General features: G+C 40.9%; 1 protein-coding gene across 10 annotated transcripts in view; it reads left to right on the top strand.

Moving 5' to 3' along the window:
- MTUS2 (microtubule associated scaffold protein 2) overlaps window positions 1–21,935 on the top strand; it is a 588,550-nt gene that overhangs the window by 181,084 nt on the left and 385,531 nt on the right. For all 10 annotated transcript variants that reach the window (XR_012016248.1, XM_072795621.1, XM_072795619.1 and 7 more), the window contains 2 exons: window positions 7,727–10,205; window positions 16,278–16,518. Coding sequence is in view for 9 of the 10 variants with exons in the window: in XM_072795621.1 (XP_072651722.1) it covers window positions 7,968–10,205; window positions 16,278–16,518 (2,479 nt within the window). In the remaining variant the exon portion in view is untranslated. The remainder of the gene's footprint in view (window positions 1–7,726; window positions 10,206–16,277; window positions 16,519–21,935) is intronic.

Below are 21,935 nucleotides of genomic sequence, written 5' to 3'. Positions count from 1 at the left end.
TGGACATTGTGAGGCCATTGGTAGTCTAGAGGTCTTCTGTCTGGCCCCCGTTCCCTGGGACAGGTCCTTAAACACAAATATCTCATTCTCTCTTGATAAAATCTGAATTCTGGAAATAGCTTGTCTCTCATGTTTGCCATTAAAAATAGGGTGTCTGGTGATTCAGTCTGTGAAGCTTGGACTCTTTTGTCAGTCAGCTCAGGTCTTGATCTCAGGGTCATGAATTCAGGCCCCACATTGGGTGTGGAGCCTGCTTGAAAAAATAACAATAACTTCACTCCAGAGATATGTAGATATCTCAAATATGAGATATGAGAGAATAAGTGCAAATGGCATATGAAATGCAACCTTACCAAAGGTAAAGTAGTAACAAAATAACAAGACTTTTTTTAGCCTTTCAATTTAAAAAAATGATGATTCCATGGAAGATTGGCATGATAGCTGGGGCTTCAGATTCCAAGTCTTCCATTTACTCTTAGAAGTTATTTCACTTCTTTCTGCCTCCTTTTCTTCTTTGATAAAACAAGGTGGTGATATCTAGCTGGAGGGTTGTTATGAATTAAAGGCAGCAAAGTGCTGAGAACAGCGCCTGGTAACAGTAAATGTTATTCAGGTGTTGAAAATGAATTCCTAGTGTTGAGTGAACATAGAGTGGAGAACAGAGGAGGAGATGCTTGCTCTCCCAAAGCTTATATAGGATGAGAGGAGGCAAGTAATAAACAGGTAGATAAACATAGGGATCAGGTAATCTTGGGTGGTGAGAAGTCAGTTCTAAACAGGGTGACTGTGTGTCCAGTTTATAGTTGGTGTGATGGTATTCTGCTGATTTAGCATTTTTGAACTTCCCCCTCTCCCCCACCAAGTGCTCCAGTTTCATACAAACACTTGTATGTGAATGTTCTCATATCTTCATTTGTAGTTGCCAAAACTTGGAAATAGCCCAGATGTCCCTCAGCATGAGAATGGGTAAACTGTGGTACATAGCCTGGAAACTTATTTAGCCATAAAAAAGAACAGACTACTGAGACACGCAACACCATGATGAGTCTCAGATGCATGGTGCTGAAAGAAGTCTGCACACTGTGTTAGTTACATTTAAATAACATTCTGGAAAAGGCGAAATCATAGGAACAGGAACCAGATCATTGGTTGCCAGGGACTGGGGATCAGGCAGGGAATGATTGATGTACAAAAGGGCTTTGGGGACTTTTTGGAGCTCATGCATCTTCTGTGTTTTGATTGTGCTGGTGGTGGTCACAGGATGGTATACATGTGCCAAAATTGCAGAACTTTGTAAGAGGAGTGAATTTTACTGTATATAAATTATACTTTAATTTAAAAATTGGGAAAAATCCTAAGCAAGAAAAAAGTGTCCCCATTTGAATGATAAATGATTGGGTCATGGTAGTTACAAAGTTTTGAGAGAGAGGAGATGGAGCAAGAAATAGGGAGAGGGATAGAATGAAGACTGAGACTTTTTTTCCTTGAGAGCAATATGTATTCATTTAATTACAGGACATCCAATATGTGCCAGACCCTAGCATATAGTCTAGGCATAGGAAACAAAATAAAACCTCTCAGAGTTGTGTATTAAAGTACACATATGCATACCTGTTTACACGGTAGTTCTGTTTTTAGGAATAAATCCTAAGAAAATAAGGGGTTCAATAAAGATAACCATTCAGCAATTTTCCATGAAAAATTATTTTAAAAGGCAAAAACTGAAAATGACTTAAAATCTAAATGATAGCGAGATTGGTGGGTAAATTATTGCAAAAGTGACCATTTTTAAAAATTATAAAGAATATTAATCCATGTATTTATGTGTGGAGATGTCCATGACATGCAAAGTGGAAAAATTGGAGTTATACTCATTCTCTGAGTATATATATAAAAAAAATCTAGGGTTCTAAATGCCAAACTCAGTTCTTAGGGTGAGAGTAAGGGACTTTGGTATGTTTGACCCCTTTTTAAGTATGAGATCCATTTTTTTTTTTATAATTGGCAATGTAAGTATTTCCATTTTGGAAAAAAAATCATGCAGGACAAAAACAAAGCAAAATAATTATTAAGCATAATAGGTAAGAAATTAACACCCTATATTTTCTGGGTAAAATTCTGTGCTGGAGGGGAAGGATTCATTTTTCAAATGAGAAAGGAGAAAACAAATACTTTTTGATGGTAGATGCAAATAAGGTTTATTGTAGAGAAACATGCAGCATTTTATTGGAGAAACTTTAGGTATCAATTTAATATTTTGCTTAAATGTAAGATTGTTGTAACCTATGAAAAGTGAAGTTGCTCCTTTTCTTGGCTCTCTGTAATAGGGCATATATCAGCATTTTATTTATATGTATATTCTTCTTTGCTCTTTTTATTGAAGTAAAAATAAAATAGTCTCTATTGTTGAGAAAAACACACATATATTCTTTCTGAGCACAATCTTGTTTATATATTAGAATAATATGTGATGTACTACTCAAGTCATGTACATAGATAAGGAGAGTAAAGCAGGCTCCAGAGAGTTGTTATATTTTTACATGATTTTGCATACTTTTGCCAAATTCAGCACCACAGATAGCTACAGCATCCCTGAACACGTATTTACCATTCCTCAACCAGAATTCAACTTTTAACCATTTTGTAGTGAAACAACTTATAACACATTTGATCTCTTGTGCATTAAGTTTTAGGATACCTATACTTGTGCCTGTTGAGAATAAACATAGCATTATGATAGGACCAAGAACCTGGCTATTGTTAAGTAATTACAATTGCAGAAAATACAGAGGTATGATTACCATGGACCTTTCTAAAGCAGATGAGTACATCGACTTGTATGTAACTATTTGCAAGTGATGTCGTATAAAATTAGCCTATTAAATGTAGTGAAATATTATAGACCTAAATATATGGTCCATAAAAATGTCAACTGAAATTTGAAATTTGGCATTTTGACTTTTCTGTTTTGTTGTATTTACTGTTAAATATTGGGCTCATAACTTATACAGTTCTCTGTATCCTAAAGTTTCTGAAGGATAATTTATCGCATGGTAGGAGTTGCAGCTGGAGCTTCTTTGGCAGATACATTTTATTAAGTTGGATGGAATTGCATTTATATTCAAAGGCATAGTGCTTGAACATTTATATGAAAATTCACACACTGATAAAGCATTCCACAGAAGACCTGGCAGCTAAAGAAGGCTGTACAACACTGTTTTGCAATCTTTTAAAACCCAGCCCCCTTTTTAATAACATGAAAATCCCCTGCATTTTATTTATTTTCAAATTAAATATTATAGCAAATATAAACCAAATAGTGATGATGAGAATGTATTTTTCTACATACTCTCCCTTGAACATTCTGGTACAACCCTCCTGTAGTGAAGGCGCCTAATCAGTTACTCAGCTGGGAAGGGTGGCTTTAGAATCTCCATCTTAAAAGACTGAAAAGAAAAAAAAATAGAGCCTGTGCTGTCCTGAAAGTGACTTGCCATTTTGAGCACCAGTTGAGAATAGATTGCTTCATTCCAAGGGTCTACTATTAGTGTGCAAAGTCCTGTCCCAGGCACTGCCTGGGAAACAGAAGTGTCTGAGCTGTTAGCTGATAGTTTAATAAAGAAATTAGACCAACATATGTGACCATAATAAAAATAAGACACATGTAACTGTAATAAAAAGGCATACTTAACTATAATAAAATAGGATGTACAAAAGCATAGTTTGGGCAACCTGGGTGGCTCAGTGGTTTAGCACCTGCCTTCAGCCCAGGGTGTGATTCTATAGACCCGGGATCGAGTCCCACGTTGGGCTCCCTGCATGGGGCCTGCTTCTCCCTTTGCCTGTATCTCTGCCTCTTTCTCTTCTGTGTCTCTTATGAATAAATAAATAAAATACTAAAAAAAATTAAAAAGCGTAGTTTGATAGTGTTAAAAGGAAATATCTGGGGATTCAGGGCAAGGAAAGACAGTATCTAGCCTCTTCACCTTTTTGGTAGGGGGAAGGGAGAGAGAATTTAGGAAAGTCTTCACAGAGCAGATGGCCTTTGAGCTCAGAAGGTGGAGTTGTTGGGTAGGTGTACAATTTTAAGTAGAAGAGTAAGGAGGATTAAATCTGGAAGCATAAATGGGCCTAGCATTCATCAGCCTTTGGATGTCAAGCTGAGAATTTTGTCAGTTAGCCAGGTTCGCTCATGATTGTGTTAGTGGTTGGTGCAGAGATGGTGGATCTCCTGAGTTTCTCTGAGAATGCCTTTCATGCTTTACTGACAGAACAAACATGCTAACAGGAAATTGAAGTGCCAAATGGATGAAGAGATTGCATATGAGCACAGAGATGTTATCAGTCCACTTAATGATTCAGAAATGTATACGCATTCAACTGAAAGAGTTCTAGATGAGATGGTCAAACCCATCATCAGAGACTGTGAGCTGGGGAGAGCTAAAGCCATGCCTGATTAACAAAGATGGGCAAAGACATTTTGTTTGTTGGCAAAGGGACGATGTAGTGCTCAAACTACATGCTAGTGAGTCTGATGCTGATCCCATGTTGGATTTTAAAAATCATTGGTAATTGTTGAGTTATGAATACTGAGAAAAATAAACAGCAGTCCTTAGAAGAACATTAGGTACTGTGTAGAACAGGCTGAGGCAGATTTCTTCACTTTAATTTACTCTCTTTTCTCTGTTTGAGGGAAGGTAATATTATAATTATTTCAGCAACATGATTGACAAGAGTTTCTCCTCTTAGAACATTCTCGTGGATGACGTGGGAACATGTAACTACAGGGCCCAGTGGGTAGAGGGTTGCATGTGTGAGTGTGCTCATGGAATGCTGAGGAGCAAGTGAGGACCATTGTGGAGAGACTTCTTCCTGGTGCCAGGTGCTGCTGCTTTGTCCCCTGACCTGTTTTGCTGACATTGGTATCAGTGAAATGAATGATAATAAGGAAGGCACACTTACCTCTTTGGAGATGGTATGAAAACAGAATGGAATGCAAATATTTTGTATGAAAAATTAAGAATGGGCCCAAAAAGTTTTAAATAGGATAGAACAATGGACCTAGACCAAAAAGATGAAGTTCCAGAGGTAGGTTTTTATGGTCCTACCCATGGATGCTAAAAACCAGCTATAGATTTTTAGGATTGAATCCCTCTAGATTAGCAGTGACTCCTATAGTACTTTGGCATTTCAACTGATAAAGAATTAACAGGATGATTTGTGCGGCCATGGAAAGGACATTCTTAGATCATGTAGTTAGAGGTGTAACTATGTGAATGGAGGTCTTGGTTTCACAGGACCCTGGATGATGCACCTAAAGCTGGAGTATTGTGTGCACCTGTGAGTAGCCTGTTTAGGAGAGACTTCAGGTTCCCCAGGGCATGGATTTAGATGGTGGGAGTTTTCTAAACATACTCCAACAGTTGGGAGAATATGAGTTCTTTAACAAGGAAAATAGGTTTGGAGGAGGAAGAGAGTATAGTAGCTCTTTACAGATACCTGAAGGGTTGTTTCTGGTGGAAGAAGGATTGTAATGCACTGCTCTAGAGAGGCAAATCTCCACTCTGGGCTAGTTTGGTGGTAGCCCTGCATGGAGGGCTGTTGGGTTGCCAAGAAAGTTGATGGATCTCCTGACACAGGGAGATACTGTGTAGATACTCCTACTCTAGCAGTAGGAGCAATACTTGGAAGACTATTAAGCATCATAGAGACTACAAGCCTATAAAATCTTTAAACTCCTTTTGGACCTAGAAGTTAATTAATGGATTTTTTCTAAGATAAAATACCATTTACTTCTAAGGTCATCAGTCTTAATTTTTTATAGTAACAGATGTGAAGCACATGAAAATTGCATGCCTCACTCTGGGAAAATGCACCTCACGTGGGTGCAGTTAGCACAGTTTGTTAACATATTTATATGTATTGTTTAATCATACAGTCCTGTATTATGAGTCTGAATTTGTATGATCATGTCGGGAGAAGAGTCCATATTCTGTGCAGATGGAAGAGTATAAAGGCCCCAAAGCAGGGAAGGAGGTGACCAGTAATGTGAAGGATGAGGACAGTGTGCCTGCAGTCTGGAGAGTAAGAGGATAAGTAGTAGGAGGTGAGGCTGGAAAGGTGTGTAGGGGCTGGATCATGCAGGCCCTGAAGGCTGGGATATGATTTCCTCCAACTTCTTATTTTGAAAGTGTTCAAAACTATAGAATAGTTCTAGGTGTTGTAGAGTGGGTCACCTAAATTTGCCAATTATTATCCTTTGGTATAGTTCCATTTTCTCTTTCTCTCTCTCTCATACACACACACCACACACACTTCTCTTTGTTGAACCATTGGAGAATAAGTTAGCACATGCCATGTCTAAAGCATGTCATGTTTAAAAGCACATATCTTCCAAGAGCAAAGCATATCTCGGATATATTCACAATACTAAGAAAGTTAACATGGATAAAATACCTTGACCTAATATACAATCCATATTGAATCCTTAATTGTTCCAATAATGTCCTTTGCTAACTTTTTTTTTTTTTTTTTTTGAGAGAGAGAGGGAGGGAGAGGAAGAGAGAAAATCGTAAGCAGATTCTACGTGGAACTTGAGGCAGGGCTTGATCTCACCACGCCTGAGATCATGACCTGAGCCAAAATCAAGAATTCTATGCTTAACTGACTGAGCCACCCAGGTGCCGCTAGCTTTTTTTTTTTTTTTTTTTTTTTTCAATCTAAGATCCAGTCAAGGAGCATGCATTGTATACAGATTATACACTGGCATTTTGGGGGTAAAGGCCAGTTATTTTGTAAAATGTCCATCAGTTTAAATTTGCTTGGTTACTTCCTCATGATTAAATTCAGGTTGAACATTTATAGCAAAAATACTACATAGGTGATGTAAGCACTGAGAACTACCTAACATCAGGAGCACATGGTATCAGCTTCTGTTATTGGTTTTAAAAATTGATCACTTGGTTAAGGTGATATCTACCAGATTTCTTCATAGTAAAAGTAAAAATTTTCCTTTTATAATAAAGTTATCTTGGGGTGCCTGGCTGGCTCAGTTGGTTGAGCATCCAGCTCTTGATTTCGGCTCAGGTCATGATTTCAGGGTTGTGAGATTGAGCCCTGCATCAGGCTGCCTGCTGAACATGGAGCCTGCTCAAGATTCTCTTTCTCCCTCTCCCTCTACCCGTCCCCCACTCCCAGCTCATGTGCACCTGCTTTCTCTCTTTCTCTCTGAAAAATAATAAATAATCTGGAGAATGGTACCTTAGGATTCTGTGAATATCCTGTTCCCCAACAATCATTCACCTGATGTTTTTCACAGCCATTGGTTGCAAGATAATTATTACTTTGGTGATTACAAAATGGTGACTTTTTTTCTAACGGTATGATTTTTCTTATGTTAGTTGGTATTATTCTGTGAAGAAGAACTTTTCCTTCTCCTCCAGCCTTTTATATCAGTATAAGTATGAACCTGTGGATTTTTTAAATTTGAATTTAAGATTTAATATGTTTTATAATCCATTTCTAACATTAATCATTTTATGTTTTAATTTCTCCATAGTTGGCCAGCAGGCACACTATCAGAAAGGTTTCGGAGAAATTTATGGACTGAGTGAATGAAATAATAATATGAAAATTATGAATAAATCTGTATTTTCCATGCTTTTTTCTCCTGAGAACCTCTATTTGTCAGTGCCAATAACATGATTTTATTTTTATTTTTCTCTAGGTCTTATGGACTAATTGGCTCTCATTCAGCAGGAACCTAACAGATAAGTCATCCTGCTGTATGTCAAGACAATGCTTGGTTTTAAGACTGCTCTGAAAATGATTAAAGTGGTATTGCAATGTGACATTGTCAGGGGGCAAGAAGCAGCTTGAGAATTTCCCATTAATCAAATAGCCTTGAAGGAAACTTCTTTCCATTAGGTAGGACTGCATGGCCAGCAGCCCCCACTGAAGGGTTGAAAATGAGTGTCCCAGTGGCTCCGAAGAAATCATGTTACGCTCAGTTGCGGGACAACAGAAATGGAGTGAAAAATAATAATGAGAGTATCCTAAGTCTGGGGGATACAAATGCCAATCAAATCATGTTGGAGGTCAGTTCCTCTCATGATGAGTCCGAGACACGTGACCTGACAGATGAAATTGGAAATGCAAATTCAAGCGAGCCAGAGAATAGTACCCATTTCAATAAGGAATTTCACCAATTTCAGGGCTTTGGGAAAGGATCGCAGGCTGGCCCTACCAGTCTGAAAGATTTTAAATTTTCCCTGACCGTCCACGGAGGACTACATGACGAGCACACAACGGAGAGAGGCACAGATATCCTCCAGACCCCTCGCAGTGTTCAGGGACCAAGTCTGTCAACTTGGAGGAATGTTATGGCTGAGGCCAGTCCAGAGGTTTTGGCTAAAAGGGATGCTGAACTTCCCCGGCATGCTCCTAAGGATAAGTTGGCAAAGACCCTTGACAATGAGGAATTGCGAAGGCATTCTTTGGAAAGAGCGAGCAGCTCTGCCGTTGTAGCAGATGTTCCCATGAAGGAGCACGGTGGGAGCCTTGGTGGGAGCCTGACCTGGCAGCGTCTGCAGCCTGCGCCACTGGACTCCCCTGAAGCCCTGCGTCCTGAGCCCAGTGGCAGGGAGGGGCCACAGAAGATGTTGACAGCCCCCTCTCGAGGAGCAGCTTCTCCTCCAGCTGACAGTACCTCAGAAGGAAAGAGCGTGTGTCATCCTAAACCATCTACCTCAGCAACCAAGGAGACCACCCCTGTAGAGACCCAGAGGGAGAGGGCACAGGGCCCAGACTTGAGCAATGAGAGCACATCACATTCTGCCCATCCAGAGCCTGGTCTGGATTCAGCCTCAGCACTGAAGGGGGTCCTGAGGAAGCCAGAAGCACAATTAGGTCAGGGGAAGGGAGAGCTCAAGCCGGAGCTGAAATTTGTCCAAGCCAGGGCTGTGCAGGAGTTCAAGGCAATCCAGGCCGAGTGTCTGGGGTGCCCAAAGGAAGGTGGCATGTTACCCCTCGAAAGAAAGGATCCAGGTGGGAAAGCACAGCAGGAGGCTGCCACCGGGGCACGTAGCCTGTCACACAGCAGTGTGCACCCCATTGGTGTGGGAAGAGGCAGGAGTGAGCAAGACAAGAGAGCAGGCCACCTGGGTGAGGAGGATTCTCTCCAGACCACCCCCACGCAAGGCCCGGCTTCCTTGGCAGCTGCTGATAAGCAGCCCTCTGGCAGCATTTCAGCAAGCACAGCTAGGAAGTTGGATGAAGTGGCGTCTGGCAGCATTTCGTCAGGTGATGGGCATGTATCTTTTATTCCCTATGACCTACCTGACAGCAGGCCCTCAGATGTCAGTGAGGAGAGAGTACTGGACAGTGGGAACGTAGTCAGTGCTGCGGCTTGTGCTTCAGACCCTTCTGTTGGAGAGAACAGCCCGGGGGTCCCTGAGCCCCTTGGCCCTCAAAGCAGCAGCCCAGAAGTAGGTGACCACAAAGAGAGCACGACATCTGTCGCAGAAGATAGGAACATTCTAGAAAAGGCAACTGAGACTGAAAGCATCCTGGGGAGAGCAGGGGCTCTTCTCAGTGGCCCGGCACCCTTCCATCCAGAGACAACTGTGAATGTGACCCACCAGCCTCCACCACCTAGTGGCGGTGTTCAGGACCTAGACGCATTGGGTGCAGATGCCAGGTCACCCTCAGCCACTGCACCCCCCACTGACAGTGCATGGTTGTTGAACACCCCCCTGAAAGTGCCTGACAAGAGCACCTGCCCCAGTGGGATCCCTGAGCCTGTCTTCCTGCATCCTGAGGACACCCCTTCCTCACAGGAGGGAGTGGAGAACCACCAGGTTGAAAAAGTAGAAGAGAGGACAGAACCCAAGCCCATCATTCTGCCCAAGCCCAAGCATGTGAGGCCCAAGATCATCACCTACATCCGGAGGAGTCCTCAGGCCCTCGGCCAAGTGGACACTTCACTGCTTCCAGTGGGGCTTCCTTATGCTCCACCCACATGTGCCATGCCTCTTCCCAAAGAGGAGAAGGCAGCAAGTGGTGAGCTAAAGCCGCCTGCCAGTCTCTATGAGAAATACAAGCCGGACTTGCAAAAGCCACGAGTGTTCAGTTCTGGGTTGATGGTGTCTGGGATCAAGCCCCCAGGGCACCATTTCAGTCAGATGAGTGAAAAGTTTTTACAGGAGGTAAGAGATTGTCATTGTGATATGATCTTTAAGTTAAACACTGTAAAGTTTGTAGGTGTTTTCTTTGGGAACTGTGAACACAATGTCCTCCCTTAGCAAATTGCAGATTTTGATGAATCCACTGGCACAGAAATGGATGTTCTTAACTAGAGGGAGGAGCTTGTGGACAAATGGACATTTTTGATGAAGAGAGTGTGATGATCGTGGTGAGGTACAGCTGACATCTAAGGAGACTCATTTAAATTCCACTCAGTATAATACATGTGAGGTTAATTAAGTATGCACTTAAATTGGCTTCCATGTTTAAGTGAGCATAAGTCTTGTATAAACCAGATCAGTGAGGAGAGGAGGGTAAGTCCAAAATAAATATATTGTTCAAAGTGGTCTGACTTCATGTTCTCAGGGGGAATATTTTCTTTATGGAAAGATATTCATATTCATACATGGGAAAAACACAGTGGGTAGCAAATAATGTGTTAGGCATGGGCTCTTTGTTTTGAGTCAAAATAATAATTACAACTGACATTTAGTTGAGCACCTACTATGCTTCAAGCCCACACAACATAACATTTCATCTTTATCTATCTTCACTAGTCCTTGTAGTGATTTTCTGGAGGTCGAGATTATAGTTTTTATCATTGTCTAGATGAAGAAACAGCTTTGGAGGGATTTATGTAACTCAGTTAAAGCCACAGAACAAGGATAGTGTGGAGATGTTCTTCTATGTCCTCCCAATTTTGTGACTGGGCTGTCCTTTACATTACTGGGTGCTGTGGTAAGTTGTCCTCCCAGAGCTCAGAAAGTAGGTTTGTCTCCCAAAGCAACCTCCTCATGGCAGCTAGGCAAGTGTTCAGTTGGAAGGAAAGCCAGGTCAGATCACTCCTCTCCCTAACATCCTTCAGGTCAGCCAGGCCACTCAGAACACAAGCTTAAGCATGTAGGATGGCTCAGCTTTTAGAATGGACTCAGTCTGTCTCTCTAACCTCCCCAACCCCCTCTCTTTCCTTGGCTCACCTCCTCTCCCTCTTCTGCCTCAGGATCTTTGCACTTCCTTGTGATTAGAATTTTCTTCTTCCAGATATCTCAGTGGCTGTCACCTTTATTTTCTATTTCTGTTCAAGTGTCACTTCATTGGAGAGACACCTCACCTTCTCTGAGACCCCTTTCCTTGTTGATTTTTTTCTTAGTGCTTATCTCCATCTGGTGTATATACTTTTTCTGTTTTTGGTGCATCAACTAGAATGTAAAATCCATGAGAACAGGGAATTTTTTTCTGTTTTTTTTTGTTTTGTTTTGTTTTGTTTTGTTGTTCTCTGCTGGGTCCCCAGAGTTTAGAACAGTGTTTGACATAAATACGTCGTCAGTAAATGTTGAATGACAGCAGAATTAAGAACTCGTGTATGTTGGCTCCAAACAAAAGGCAACTGAAGCTTGAGAGATAGAAAACCTAAGTCCAAAGTTGGACCTTAGGTTGATTGAATATACTGACATATTTACAGAGTGTACTGATTACAGTAGAAGTTGTCAGCTCTTACACAGCAAAAGAGGTGAATCTATTCTAAGCAGCAGATCTTGCCCAAGGCTAGCACTCACTTGCCCCAGCAGCTGATCATCTGTTTTGCCCTGGGGCAGTCTGTGAGCTCTAGATCACACAGCTCCCTCGCTGTCTCTGACTCCGGGCCTGCTGGAGAGAGGCTTCCCACCTCTCATCTCTGCAGAGAGAACACCAACTGGAGAGTCTGGGGACTCAGTCTTTTTTGCAGGGGCTCATTTCGCCATACAGGGCTGCATGCTGTCCTGTTTTATGTGGGCTTCTCACATAAGGGCCTGCAGCAAAAGGATGTTCTGGCCAAAGGACATGAAGGGTCTGGCTGTGTAGGCAGTGGCATGTCACACAGTGGACAGGTTGCCATTCTGGTCTTATACATCAGTCTCTGAGCTTGGTTAATGTGAGTTTTTCTCAAATTTCTAAAACCTTAACCATGACCTCCAAGGCTAAGGATCAGGCTCTCTTTAGGCTCTTTGCTAAGGCTGGGGTGCTCCTTGTGAGGCCTTTAAAAGGCAGACCTCTTATCCTCCCCAGGGCTGCTAGGACCAAAGCTGGTTAAATAACCAGACTCTCTTTCTTCTCATTGAATCACTGCAGAAGGAACCAATTTGTGCAAGATTAGGCCCTCAAATCTGGCATGATGGAATATCTCTCTGACAAGCACACCCAGGGAGACAGTGATGAGAGCTAACCCTCAGCTGGCTTCCCTATAGCCACTAGGATGACTCCCCTGGTTACCAAGCACATTGGAGTTACCTTTACCTTTTCTATAACTTGTACCAACACGCCCACCTAAGTTCTTTCATTTGTACCATTCCTTCAAATAAATTAATTTGGTTCCTTCCCCCACCCCCCCAAAAGATCCCCTAGATTTTTCTCTGCAATAATGCATTCACAAGAGAAATTTTATGTGGACATGTCGGCACACATCTTGTTACCATCTGCAGTTCTTTCTCTGTGACCCTTACTGATTTTGGTTTTGTGTATGTCTTTTCTGTATTGTTTCTGCTCCATCCATAAAATATAGAATAATTTTGGAGCACCAGGGTGGTTCAGTCAGTTGAGAGTCCTGGGATTGAGCCTATGGATTCCCTCTCCCTCTGCTGCTCCCCCTGTTTGTACTCACTCTCTCTCTCTCTCTCTCTGTCTTTTAAAAATAAACAGAATAATTTCTAAGTTTTATGTATACTTTTCCCCCAAGTATTTCCTATTCTTAATCCTTTAGCAGCTACTTGAGTCTCAGAGAAACGGGACAGTGTGAATGCTTCTGTGGTGTTAGTAGTTCTGAGAGGTTTGGAGAGGCCCCATTGGTGGGGGCGACAGTGCCACTGTGCACCAGCCACTCTGTCTGGGGACTGTTTCCTTCACAATTGAAGTGTCCAAGGCCTAGGCCCTATCTACAGGCTACCAGATGGAGCAGAGAAGCCCCATGGGTCCTGGGCTAATTCCTGCCATAATCCTCTTTTAATCGATAGGCTGGCCCTTGGCCTTTGCTCCTAGAGCTGCAACTAGATGTAAGCCTGTGAGTCCCCTTCCTGTGTTCAGGCTTGGTGCAGGGAGGTTCCAGTGCCCCTCCCCTGCCAGTGTGCCCTGCCTGGTTACAGGATGGATTCAGCCAGTCTCCAGGGAAAGAGCACATTTTTGACCAGTTGCAACAGAAGTATTTTTCCATTGTAGAAGTCCTGTATCTTTTTAATAATGGGAAAGTCTTAACAGTACAAACCCAAACCAGCTTCAGATTCTTTCATAATTATTGATAGATTCCTGCTGCTTAGCATTAGTAGAAAAGAATAAGTCAGAGTAAGGGCTCTTCTGAGAGAGGGCATCCCTTCTCTGTTGACAGGAACAGTACAGGCATTTAGAGCTTCCTGAAGTGTCTTTGAAGATCACCTTGGACTTGCCCACGCCAGGAAGATAAAATGTGCTTACTTCTTTAGACCGTTTTCTGCTTGCACCTATCCTGAGGACTTTGGGGCATTTCTTCCTACTGATGCCTTGGGGAATCCCTTTTCATTTTTGGTATAAGGTGGTGGGAAGAAGGGAGCAGGGGTGAGAAGTCAGGGATGAGGTAGTGTACTTGCAACATGATCAGGGCTGGTCTCCCTTCCTACTCCCAAAATACAGGTACATATGTATGTATTATGTGAGTATCTATCCAGACTTGGAGGAACTGGCCTATCCAATTGTGGAGGCTGGAAAGTCCAAAGTATGCAGAGTGGGCCGGCAGGCTGGAGACCTAGGGAAGAGGTGACACTGCAGTTCAAGTCCAAAGGCCACCTGCTGGCAGATTTCCCTCTTTAAGGGGGGTCAGTCTTTTTCTATTAAGGCATTCAACTGATTGGGTGAGGCCCACCCACATGATAAAGAATAATCTGCTTTATTCAAGGTTTACTGATTTAAATGTTGATTTCATCTTTAAAATATAAACATCTAGAATAATCTTTAACCAAATACCTGAATCCCGTGCCCTAACCAGGTTGTCCAGATTAACCATCACAAGTCCACTCTCAGTAGCTATCTATATATGTGGCTTCTCAATGAAGCCTCCACATTTACCCTGTGTCTGCCCAGCCCAACCCACTGAAAGCAGGACAGGGAAAATGTGAAGGGGGCAATCTTGTAAGAATTTAACTTGTTTGTGTACCTTGATTAATTTTAGGAGTTTGAAATCACAAGGATTTTAGTTTGTTTTCAAAATTATTTCTCTAAAAATGTTCCATTAGAGAAGGAGGGGGAAAAAAACATTTGGAGTTAAGTGCTATGTGTTCATAACTGTGCAGGGCCACCTGTTGTATTTTGTCAATAGAGAAATGAGTGTGAAGTTTTTTTTGTAGATTCCCTTGTCTTATCAAAAATAAACAAATTAGGCATACTTTACACCTTCTTAAAGAATTTGTTACATCTTATCAGAGACCAAGCACCCAGCAAAGTGACAGGCTCTGAAGTGACTGAAATCATTAAGGTCACTTCTGAGCGACAGCATCATGAGTTTTTGACTCTCCAGTTTCAAAGAACTGAGTAATTACCAAAATCAGCATATTGCAATCCTGAAAATCTGACAGATGTAGGACAGAAATCATTTCTTTATGAGAGCACATGCTAGAAGCAACAAGCAGTGGCACCAGAATTTAAGAAACTACAATGAAAAAATAGAGGAACATAAATATAATAAAAAAACCAAAGGTCGATGGTAAAGAGGGTAAGCAAGGAATGCTAAAAATTCTATCAGAGAGCAGTAATAGAATGTTTCACAAAATGTAATTTGCTATGACCTGAATTCAGTCTATCCATTAAAGCAAGTATGCATATGTTACAATGCGATTATGATAAAGCTTTAAAGGCCTAATCTTTTTGTTTCAATAATGTCAGTTTAAGGAGAACTTTTGTATCTGTTTCAACATTAAAAGAGTATCAAATTAAGAGTTTTTCTCTTCAACAGCTTGGATCAAAGCCATGTAGCCCCTCTTACAGAATATTGTTAAATCCTTGTGATTCCTGAATAAATGTTTGACACATATAAATGTTTGACACACAAAATGCATTGTGATTTAGAGCAGAGTTAACAGATGTATCTTTTCGTAGATAGCCTCAAGCACTATTTTTTTAAACTTAGAGGAAATAAAGATTATTATCTTATTTTTTAATTTTTAATATGAGGAAATACTGATAATATGAACAGGCTTTGTCAGCATAGAATTACAAATATAAAAGGTATATTGGTTGTGTCCTAGCCCAAACTGTTAACTATAGGAAAAGTAATGGGATTATTATGTTATTAACTTTAAGTAAGAATAAAAACATGAGTCCTTTAGTGAATAAATATTTATTGACTTTATGTTCTAGGCACCATTCTAGGTGCTAGGCAGTTAGCAGTCAGTAAGATTCTGCCCTAGGATTTCCACTGTAGTGAAACTTGTCAAACATTCATGGACACCCCACTTACTGGGAAAGACAGATGAGGTGATTCACAGTCTCTGGTTTTAATGATGTAAACAGATTGTAGAGGTCTGAAAACATATTTTTCCATCAACTGGTCTATTTTTCCAAACAAGCTTTTCTCCGCATTAGCAGTGCGTATTTTATTTCCCAAGTAGCCCAGTAAAGATTTAACATAAATTGGTAAAGTTCAACTGCTTCAGAGTAGGTTGCCATAAAAATCATGCCTTTTCTTATTAGGAATAATGAAACTTTCATAAGTCTTTGAACATTTGCTAAACTATTTCCTCACTTTATTGAGATTATGTATTTATAGATTGGCTACTTGAGCAGATTTCAGTGATTTTGTAATAATCAAATTTAAAAATCTTGTATAGTAAGTTTTTTTCCCAGACCTGAGAGGTCATCCAGTTGTGTTGTTAACTTAGAGATGAAGACCCTGGAGCCCAGAGAAGATAAGTACTCCATGATGGAGCAACTCCATGGTGCCAGAGTGGCCATTGCTGGAGCCCTGCTCTCCTAACCACATTCCATACTCATCTCACGATGTAGGCTTCTCTGATTAAGCTTCTGGTCATTTATCATAGGTTACAGAACGCCCCGGAAAAGAAGAATTTTGTTCTCCTTCCTATACTCATTATGAAGTTCCTCCAACTTTCTATCGATCGGCCATGCTCCTGAAGCCCCAGTTGGGATTGGGTGCAATGTCCCGTTTGCCATCTGCAAAGAGCAGGATCCTGATTGCGAGTCAGAGGTCCTCAGCAGGTGCCATCCACCCGCCAGGACCCATCACAGCAGCTGCCAGCCTCTACAGTTCTGATTCTGCGGGTAAGTGATCCAGTAGTTACTACCTTTTCCTGCTGCACTTTTATTTTTTTATTTTTTTAAAATATTTTATTTATTTATTCATGAGAGAAAGAGAGAGAAAGAGAGAGAGGCAGAGACACAGGCAGAGGGAGAAGCAAGCTCCATTCAGGGAGCCCGACGTGGGACTCCATCCTGGGTCTCCAGTGTCATGCCCTGGGCTAAAGGTGGCGCTAAACCGCCGAGTCACCTGGGCTGCCCTCCTGCTGCACTTTTAAATAGTAATTATCTAAAATGGCAGTAACTGGCTGATATAAGAATGCCTCCCCTCGAAAGTCTTTTTCTGCTATTCCATCTGCCTGTTGATACAGGTATTCATCAAGGCTCGATACAGGTATTCATCAAGGCTCCTCCGTCTGCATCAGTCATCCTCCACATTATCTCTGAAAGGGTGGCCTTTGCAACCACCTCCTCACTTCTTGTGGTTTCTCCTTTCTCTGTTTGTTACAGCCTGTAGATCAGAGGCCAGAGGAGTTTTTCTGTAAGGGGTCAGATAGTAAATATTTTAGGCTTTGTGGGCCATTATGGTCTGTGTTGTAACTATGTAGCATGCAAGCAGCCGCAGACAGCACATCAGTGAATGAGTGTGGCTGTGTTCCAAAACAGCTTAATTCACAAAAATAGAGAGGGGGCTGGATTTGGCCTGTGGGTTGTAGTTTGCCAAAGAGATTTTCCTACAGCCCAGCACTGACCATGATCACAAATCTGGGCCACTCCATAATGGCTTACAGATAGGCTACACCACCTCTCCCAGCCCTGTTCTCCTGCTCCACCATGGCTGGCCAGTGTCACCCCCTAAAGTTCTCTGCACTGCCTTGTTTGCTGTCTCCATTCTTCTGCTCATTTGGTTTTCTCTAGTCTTTTTTTTTTAATTTTTATTTATTTATGATAGTCACACAGAGAGAGGGAGAGAGAGGCAGAGACACAGGCAGAGGGAGAAGCAGGCTCCATGCACCAGGAGCCCGACGTGGGATTCGATCCCGGGTCTCCAGGATCGTGCCCTGGGCCAAAGGCAGGCGCCAAACCACTGCGCCACCCAGGGATCCCTCCTCTAGTCTTTATGTATTATTTTACTATAGAAATAATACACTCCAGTATAAAACATTTTGAATATAGAAAAATATGGAAAAGGAAGTAATACTGTTTAACATATTTTTAGCACCCAGCCAGAATTACTAATATGGAGTTGTTGGTTTTTTTTTTCCTGGTGTGATCTTTTCTGTGCATTTTCCAATAGTTACAATGATACTGAATGTAAATTTCATTTTTTTCTACTAATAGCATATTATAGGCATTTCCTAGGTCATCTGTGTTTCAGAAATATTATGGCAGCATAATTCTGTTTTGTTCATTTATTTGACAAATTGGGGTACTTATTATGTGCCAGAAGTTGTAAATTAAGGACTGCAGTGGTGAAGAAACCAGAGAGCTCCTACCTTTATGCATCTTATAGTCAAATGTATGAAATGGACAAAGAAAGAAAAAAATAAATACATAATTATAAATATGAAAGCAGGGAATATATTGTTTTAAGAAATTGCAGCCAGAAGAATTATATGGGTGAGATGGAGGTGCTACTGGGACAGCCTCTTGGAGGAAGTGGGAAGAACAGGAGAAGGTGGGGAATCGTGTCAGAATTGATTTAGTCATTGCCCTACTGGCAGTTGAATTCTGCTTATCCCATACTATTTCAATAATGTTGTGATTTGAATCTTATGTGTATACTTATTTTTCTTCTTTCCTATTATTTTCTTAAGCTAGATCATTTGAAGTGTAATGACTGGATAAAAGTATATCTAAACATTTTTTTAAGGCCAAGGATTTTTTCTATAAAACTTGTAACAATTATTTTCATACCAATGTCTCTTGAAAGTGTTTCTTCTTGCCATACCTTTGCCAGTATTATTACCACTCCTCCTCTTCCTATTATTATTATTATTGCATTTTTTATTATTAGTGGAAGGGAACTTCTTAAAACCTATTTTCCATTATATTATTTTATGAACTTTCATTTACTGAGGTATTTATGGATGAATAATAATTTTTAACTCATTTTTTAATAGTTTTTTTGTAAGGACTTCCATAAAAATCAAATTATTTTTTTAAAACTGCAGTGGAAGGTGACCCCCTGACTATGGAGATGCTACCTAGAGAAGAGGAGAAGCTGGTTTAGAAGAGGAGGATAGGAGCTAATTCAGGACATGTTATAGCTGAAATGCCTTTAGCCATTCTATAGGATAAAGCATTGCATCTAGGACACCACAGTTGAGAGGACAGGGCTAGCTGGAGATGAAAGTATTAGTTGTCAGCAGATGGCCAGTCTTTTTTTTTTTTTTTTTAGATGGCCAGTCTTTAAAGCTATGATACTCTCCTCCACTAGGCTGCCACTCTTTCCAGCATTATTTCACCACCACCTTCACCAGTAACTTACAAATTTGATGCAGACTTGAATTATGAGCTTTGAAATAGCAATGATGTAACAGATGTTGTTAGTTTTACTTTATGCATAAAACTTGGAAAAACTTAAAATTACTAAAAAACTTAGTTGACATTTATTTAACAATAGTCAAGTTTTGGGTAATGAAAAGTCTTTAAGAATATACTACTTGCATAAAAATGCCATTATGCAGTATGGGCAGGCGGATTGAGCTCCTTCTGAGGATGACTTATTTGTGTTCACACATTTGTGATGAGGGTGACACTTTCCAGAGTTCAGCTTAGCACCCAGAAATATAAGGTACTCCTCCACCCCTGCTTCTTCAAGACTCCAACCCTTTTTCTAGGGTTCCTGGGTATCTTAATTTAGAGAGATGTGTGTCTACATGGATAATCATTAGGGACCTAGCAAAACCTTGTAATGATGATATGTGTCACTCCTACAGGACACTGAAAATGTGAAATTCTTTCTTAGTGCTGTTGGAAGAATCACCAGGCCTAGACTCAGAGACAGACAATGATAAGTTCTTACTCCAGAGACTGGGGAGCTTTGGTGGGATGACTGTGCTCTCACTAGCTCTTGGGCCCTGGAGCCAGGCCAGAGGCTCTTTGCTTGGCCTGCTTGAATTATTCCAGGTAGCAGGCCCTTTCTCTTCTTGAGCAACTTTGCTTGAGTCCCCCAGAGTACCAGGACCTGCACTAGCAATATACCTGACTCATTTATATCTTTTCTTCAGAAATCCTTCCATTTTTCTTCATGGGAAGAAAGAGATATTCCCTTTCTCCTCAAACACTATAATTTTTTAAAAAATTTCATGAAGGTCCATAAAATGCAGAGCCAAAGTCATTATATGCCCCCCACCAAAAAAAAACTATTAATAGTGTCTCTTATTTTGAGAAGTAGGAGGGCTTACCTTTCAGACTCTCCAAAGAAATGAAGGGAAATATCTACATACCATCCTTCTGGAGTAAAAAGGACAAAGAAAATCCAGACAGGTAGGATTCTGAATTACAGCAGTCTGAATCCTCACCTACTCTTATACCCTCCTGTTGACCACCTCTGTAATGGAGTCTCTTATTTTGTTCCTTCACTGCAAGACATATTCCAGCCAGGGGGAATGTGGTTCACTCAAGACTCAAATTCACAGAGCTATGGAAAAAGAGAAAAGCTCATTCCTTTGTTCTGTAATCCCTGATTGCACATTTACTGTGTTAGTCTAAATCACAGAAGTAAGCATGGACAGATATAGCTACATTAAAATGGACTTCTTTTTGTTTTGATGCACTCAATTAAATCAAGAAGAAAAACATCAAGATTCCAAAAGATTGATCATAAAAGGACATAAGCAATGAATTTAGGGGAGCCTGGGTAGCTCAGTTGGTTAAGTGGCCAACTCTTGGTTTTGGCTCAGATCATGATCTCAGGGTCCTGAGAATGGAGCCCTGCATCAGGCTTCATGCTTACTAAGGAGACTGCTTCAGGATTTTCTCTCCTGTGCTCCTCCCCTGGCTTGTGTGCATGTGTGCACACTTTCTCTCTCTCTAAAATAAACAAATCAATCTTAAACAAAAACAAAATGGGCATCTAGATGGCTCAGTTGATTAAGCATCTGCCTTTGGCTTAAGTCATGATCTCGGGCCCTGGAATTGAGTCCTGCATCAGGCTCCTTGCTCATCGGGGAGTCTACTTGTCCCACTCCCTCTGTCCTTCCCCCGACTTGTGCCTTCTCTCTGTCAAGTAAATAAAAATATTTTTTTGAAAAAAAATCACAATGAGTTTAAAAATAAGAATATAGAATTGAGAAATATATACAAGTCTGAAGATCCCAAATACATAGTTCTGAAATTCAAAACCTATGAGAACAAAAGGTTTTCATTCATTCAGTGGCACTACCTGACCATAACCAGGGTGACTATTTGTTTGTTCATTCATATTGCTTTGAATATCTATGCATCTTGCTGAAGAAATCTTAATGGAGTTAAGGGATGCTGCTGGAGGGTTATACAACACCTCTTGTGCCTACCTTGAGTTAGGTATGATTGTTGTTTTGTGTTAGAAGAGAAGAGAGTGAAACAATTTATGTCATGCAGCTTGTAAACTGTGGAGCAGAGATTTGACTCAAGACTGTTTCCATATTCATGTTCTTAGCCCCCACACTAGACTATAAACTTGAACTGCCTTTTAAATCTTACTACGCTGCAGTATTTTTATTTTTTAAAACAAGGATAAGACCAATGTTTGTGGATTTTTTGGCAAACCATGGTCCTTGGGCTGCAAAACTGTTTTGGTATATAAATTTTAATGGAACACAGCCACACTCCTTTGCTCTCCTTTTGCTTATGGCTGCTTTCAGAGTTGAGTCATTGTAATAGAGATAAGATGTTACCCAGAAGCCTAAAATATTTACTGTGTGACCCTTTAAGAAAAAAGTTTGTTGATACCTGCCTTAGTATAATGCCAGTTATACCATTTAGGCTAAAGACTTTACAACAATCAGTCTGCAAGGTTGAGTGTATTGAGACTAAAATATAAGCAGCTTTACAGCTGCCAACCATTAAAACCAGGAGAGAAACCATTAAAACAGGGAGCCTGTGTTCACATGCACAACTTCAGAGAACTAGACAGGAAGAACTCACCTTATGAAAATATGAGGGCAAGTAAAAGCCCCACCTGCCTCCAAACTTCCTCCTCTCCTTATCACCACACACTGACTGTAGAACCTGGACCCCTAGAGAACACAGAAAGTATTTTCTTTCTCTGTTTACCTCCCTTCCTCTTATTATATTATTACCATTATTCCTCTTATTTCCACAATTAGGTGCCAAATGCTACCTGTTTAGTTCAATAGAAGTGCAGAGCCTGGGTATCTCCTAAGTGAGCCCTGGCCCCAGATGGGACCAGTCTTGGTACAATCATTTAAAGAAGCTCATTTCTGGGGCACCTG

The sequence above is a fragment of the Canis lupus genome, chromosome 24 (assembly GCF_048164855.1).
Source record: "Canis lupus baileyi chromosome 24, mCanLup2.hap1, whole genome shotgun sequence".
NCBI classification, from domain to species: domain Eukaryota; kingdom Metazoa; phylum Chordata; class Mammalia; order Carnivora; family Canidae; genus Canis; species Canis lupus.
This window is presented reverse-complemented; position numbering and strand designations above follow the sequence as displayed.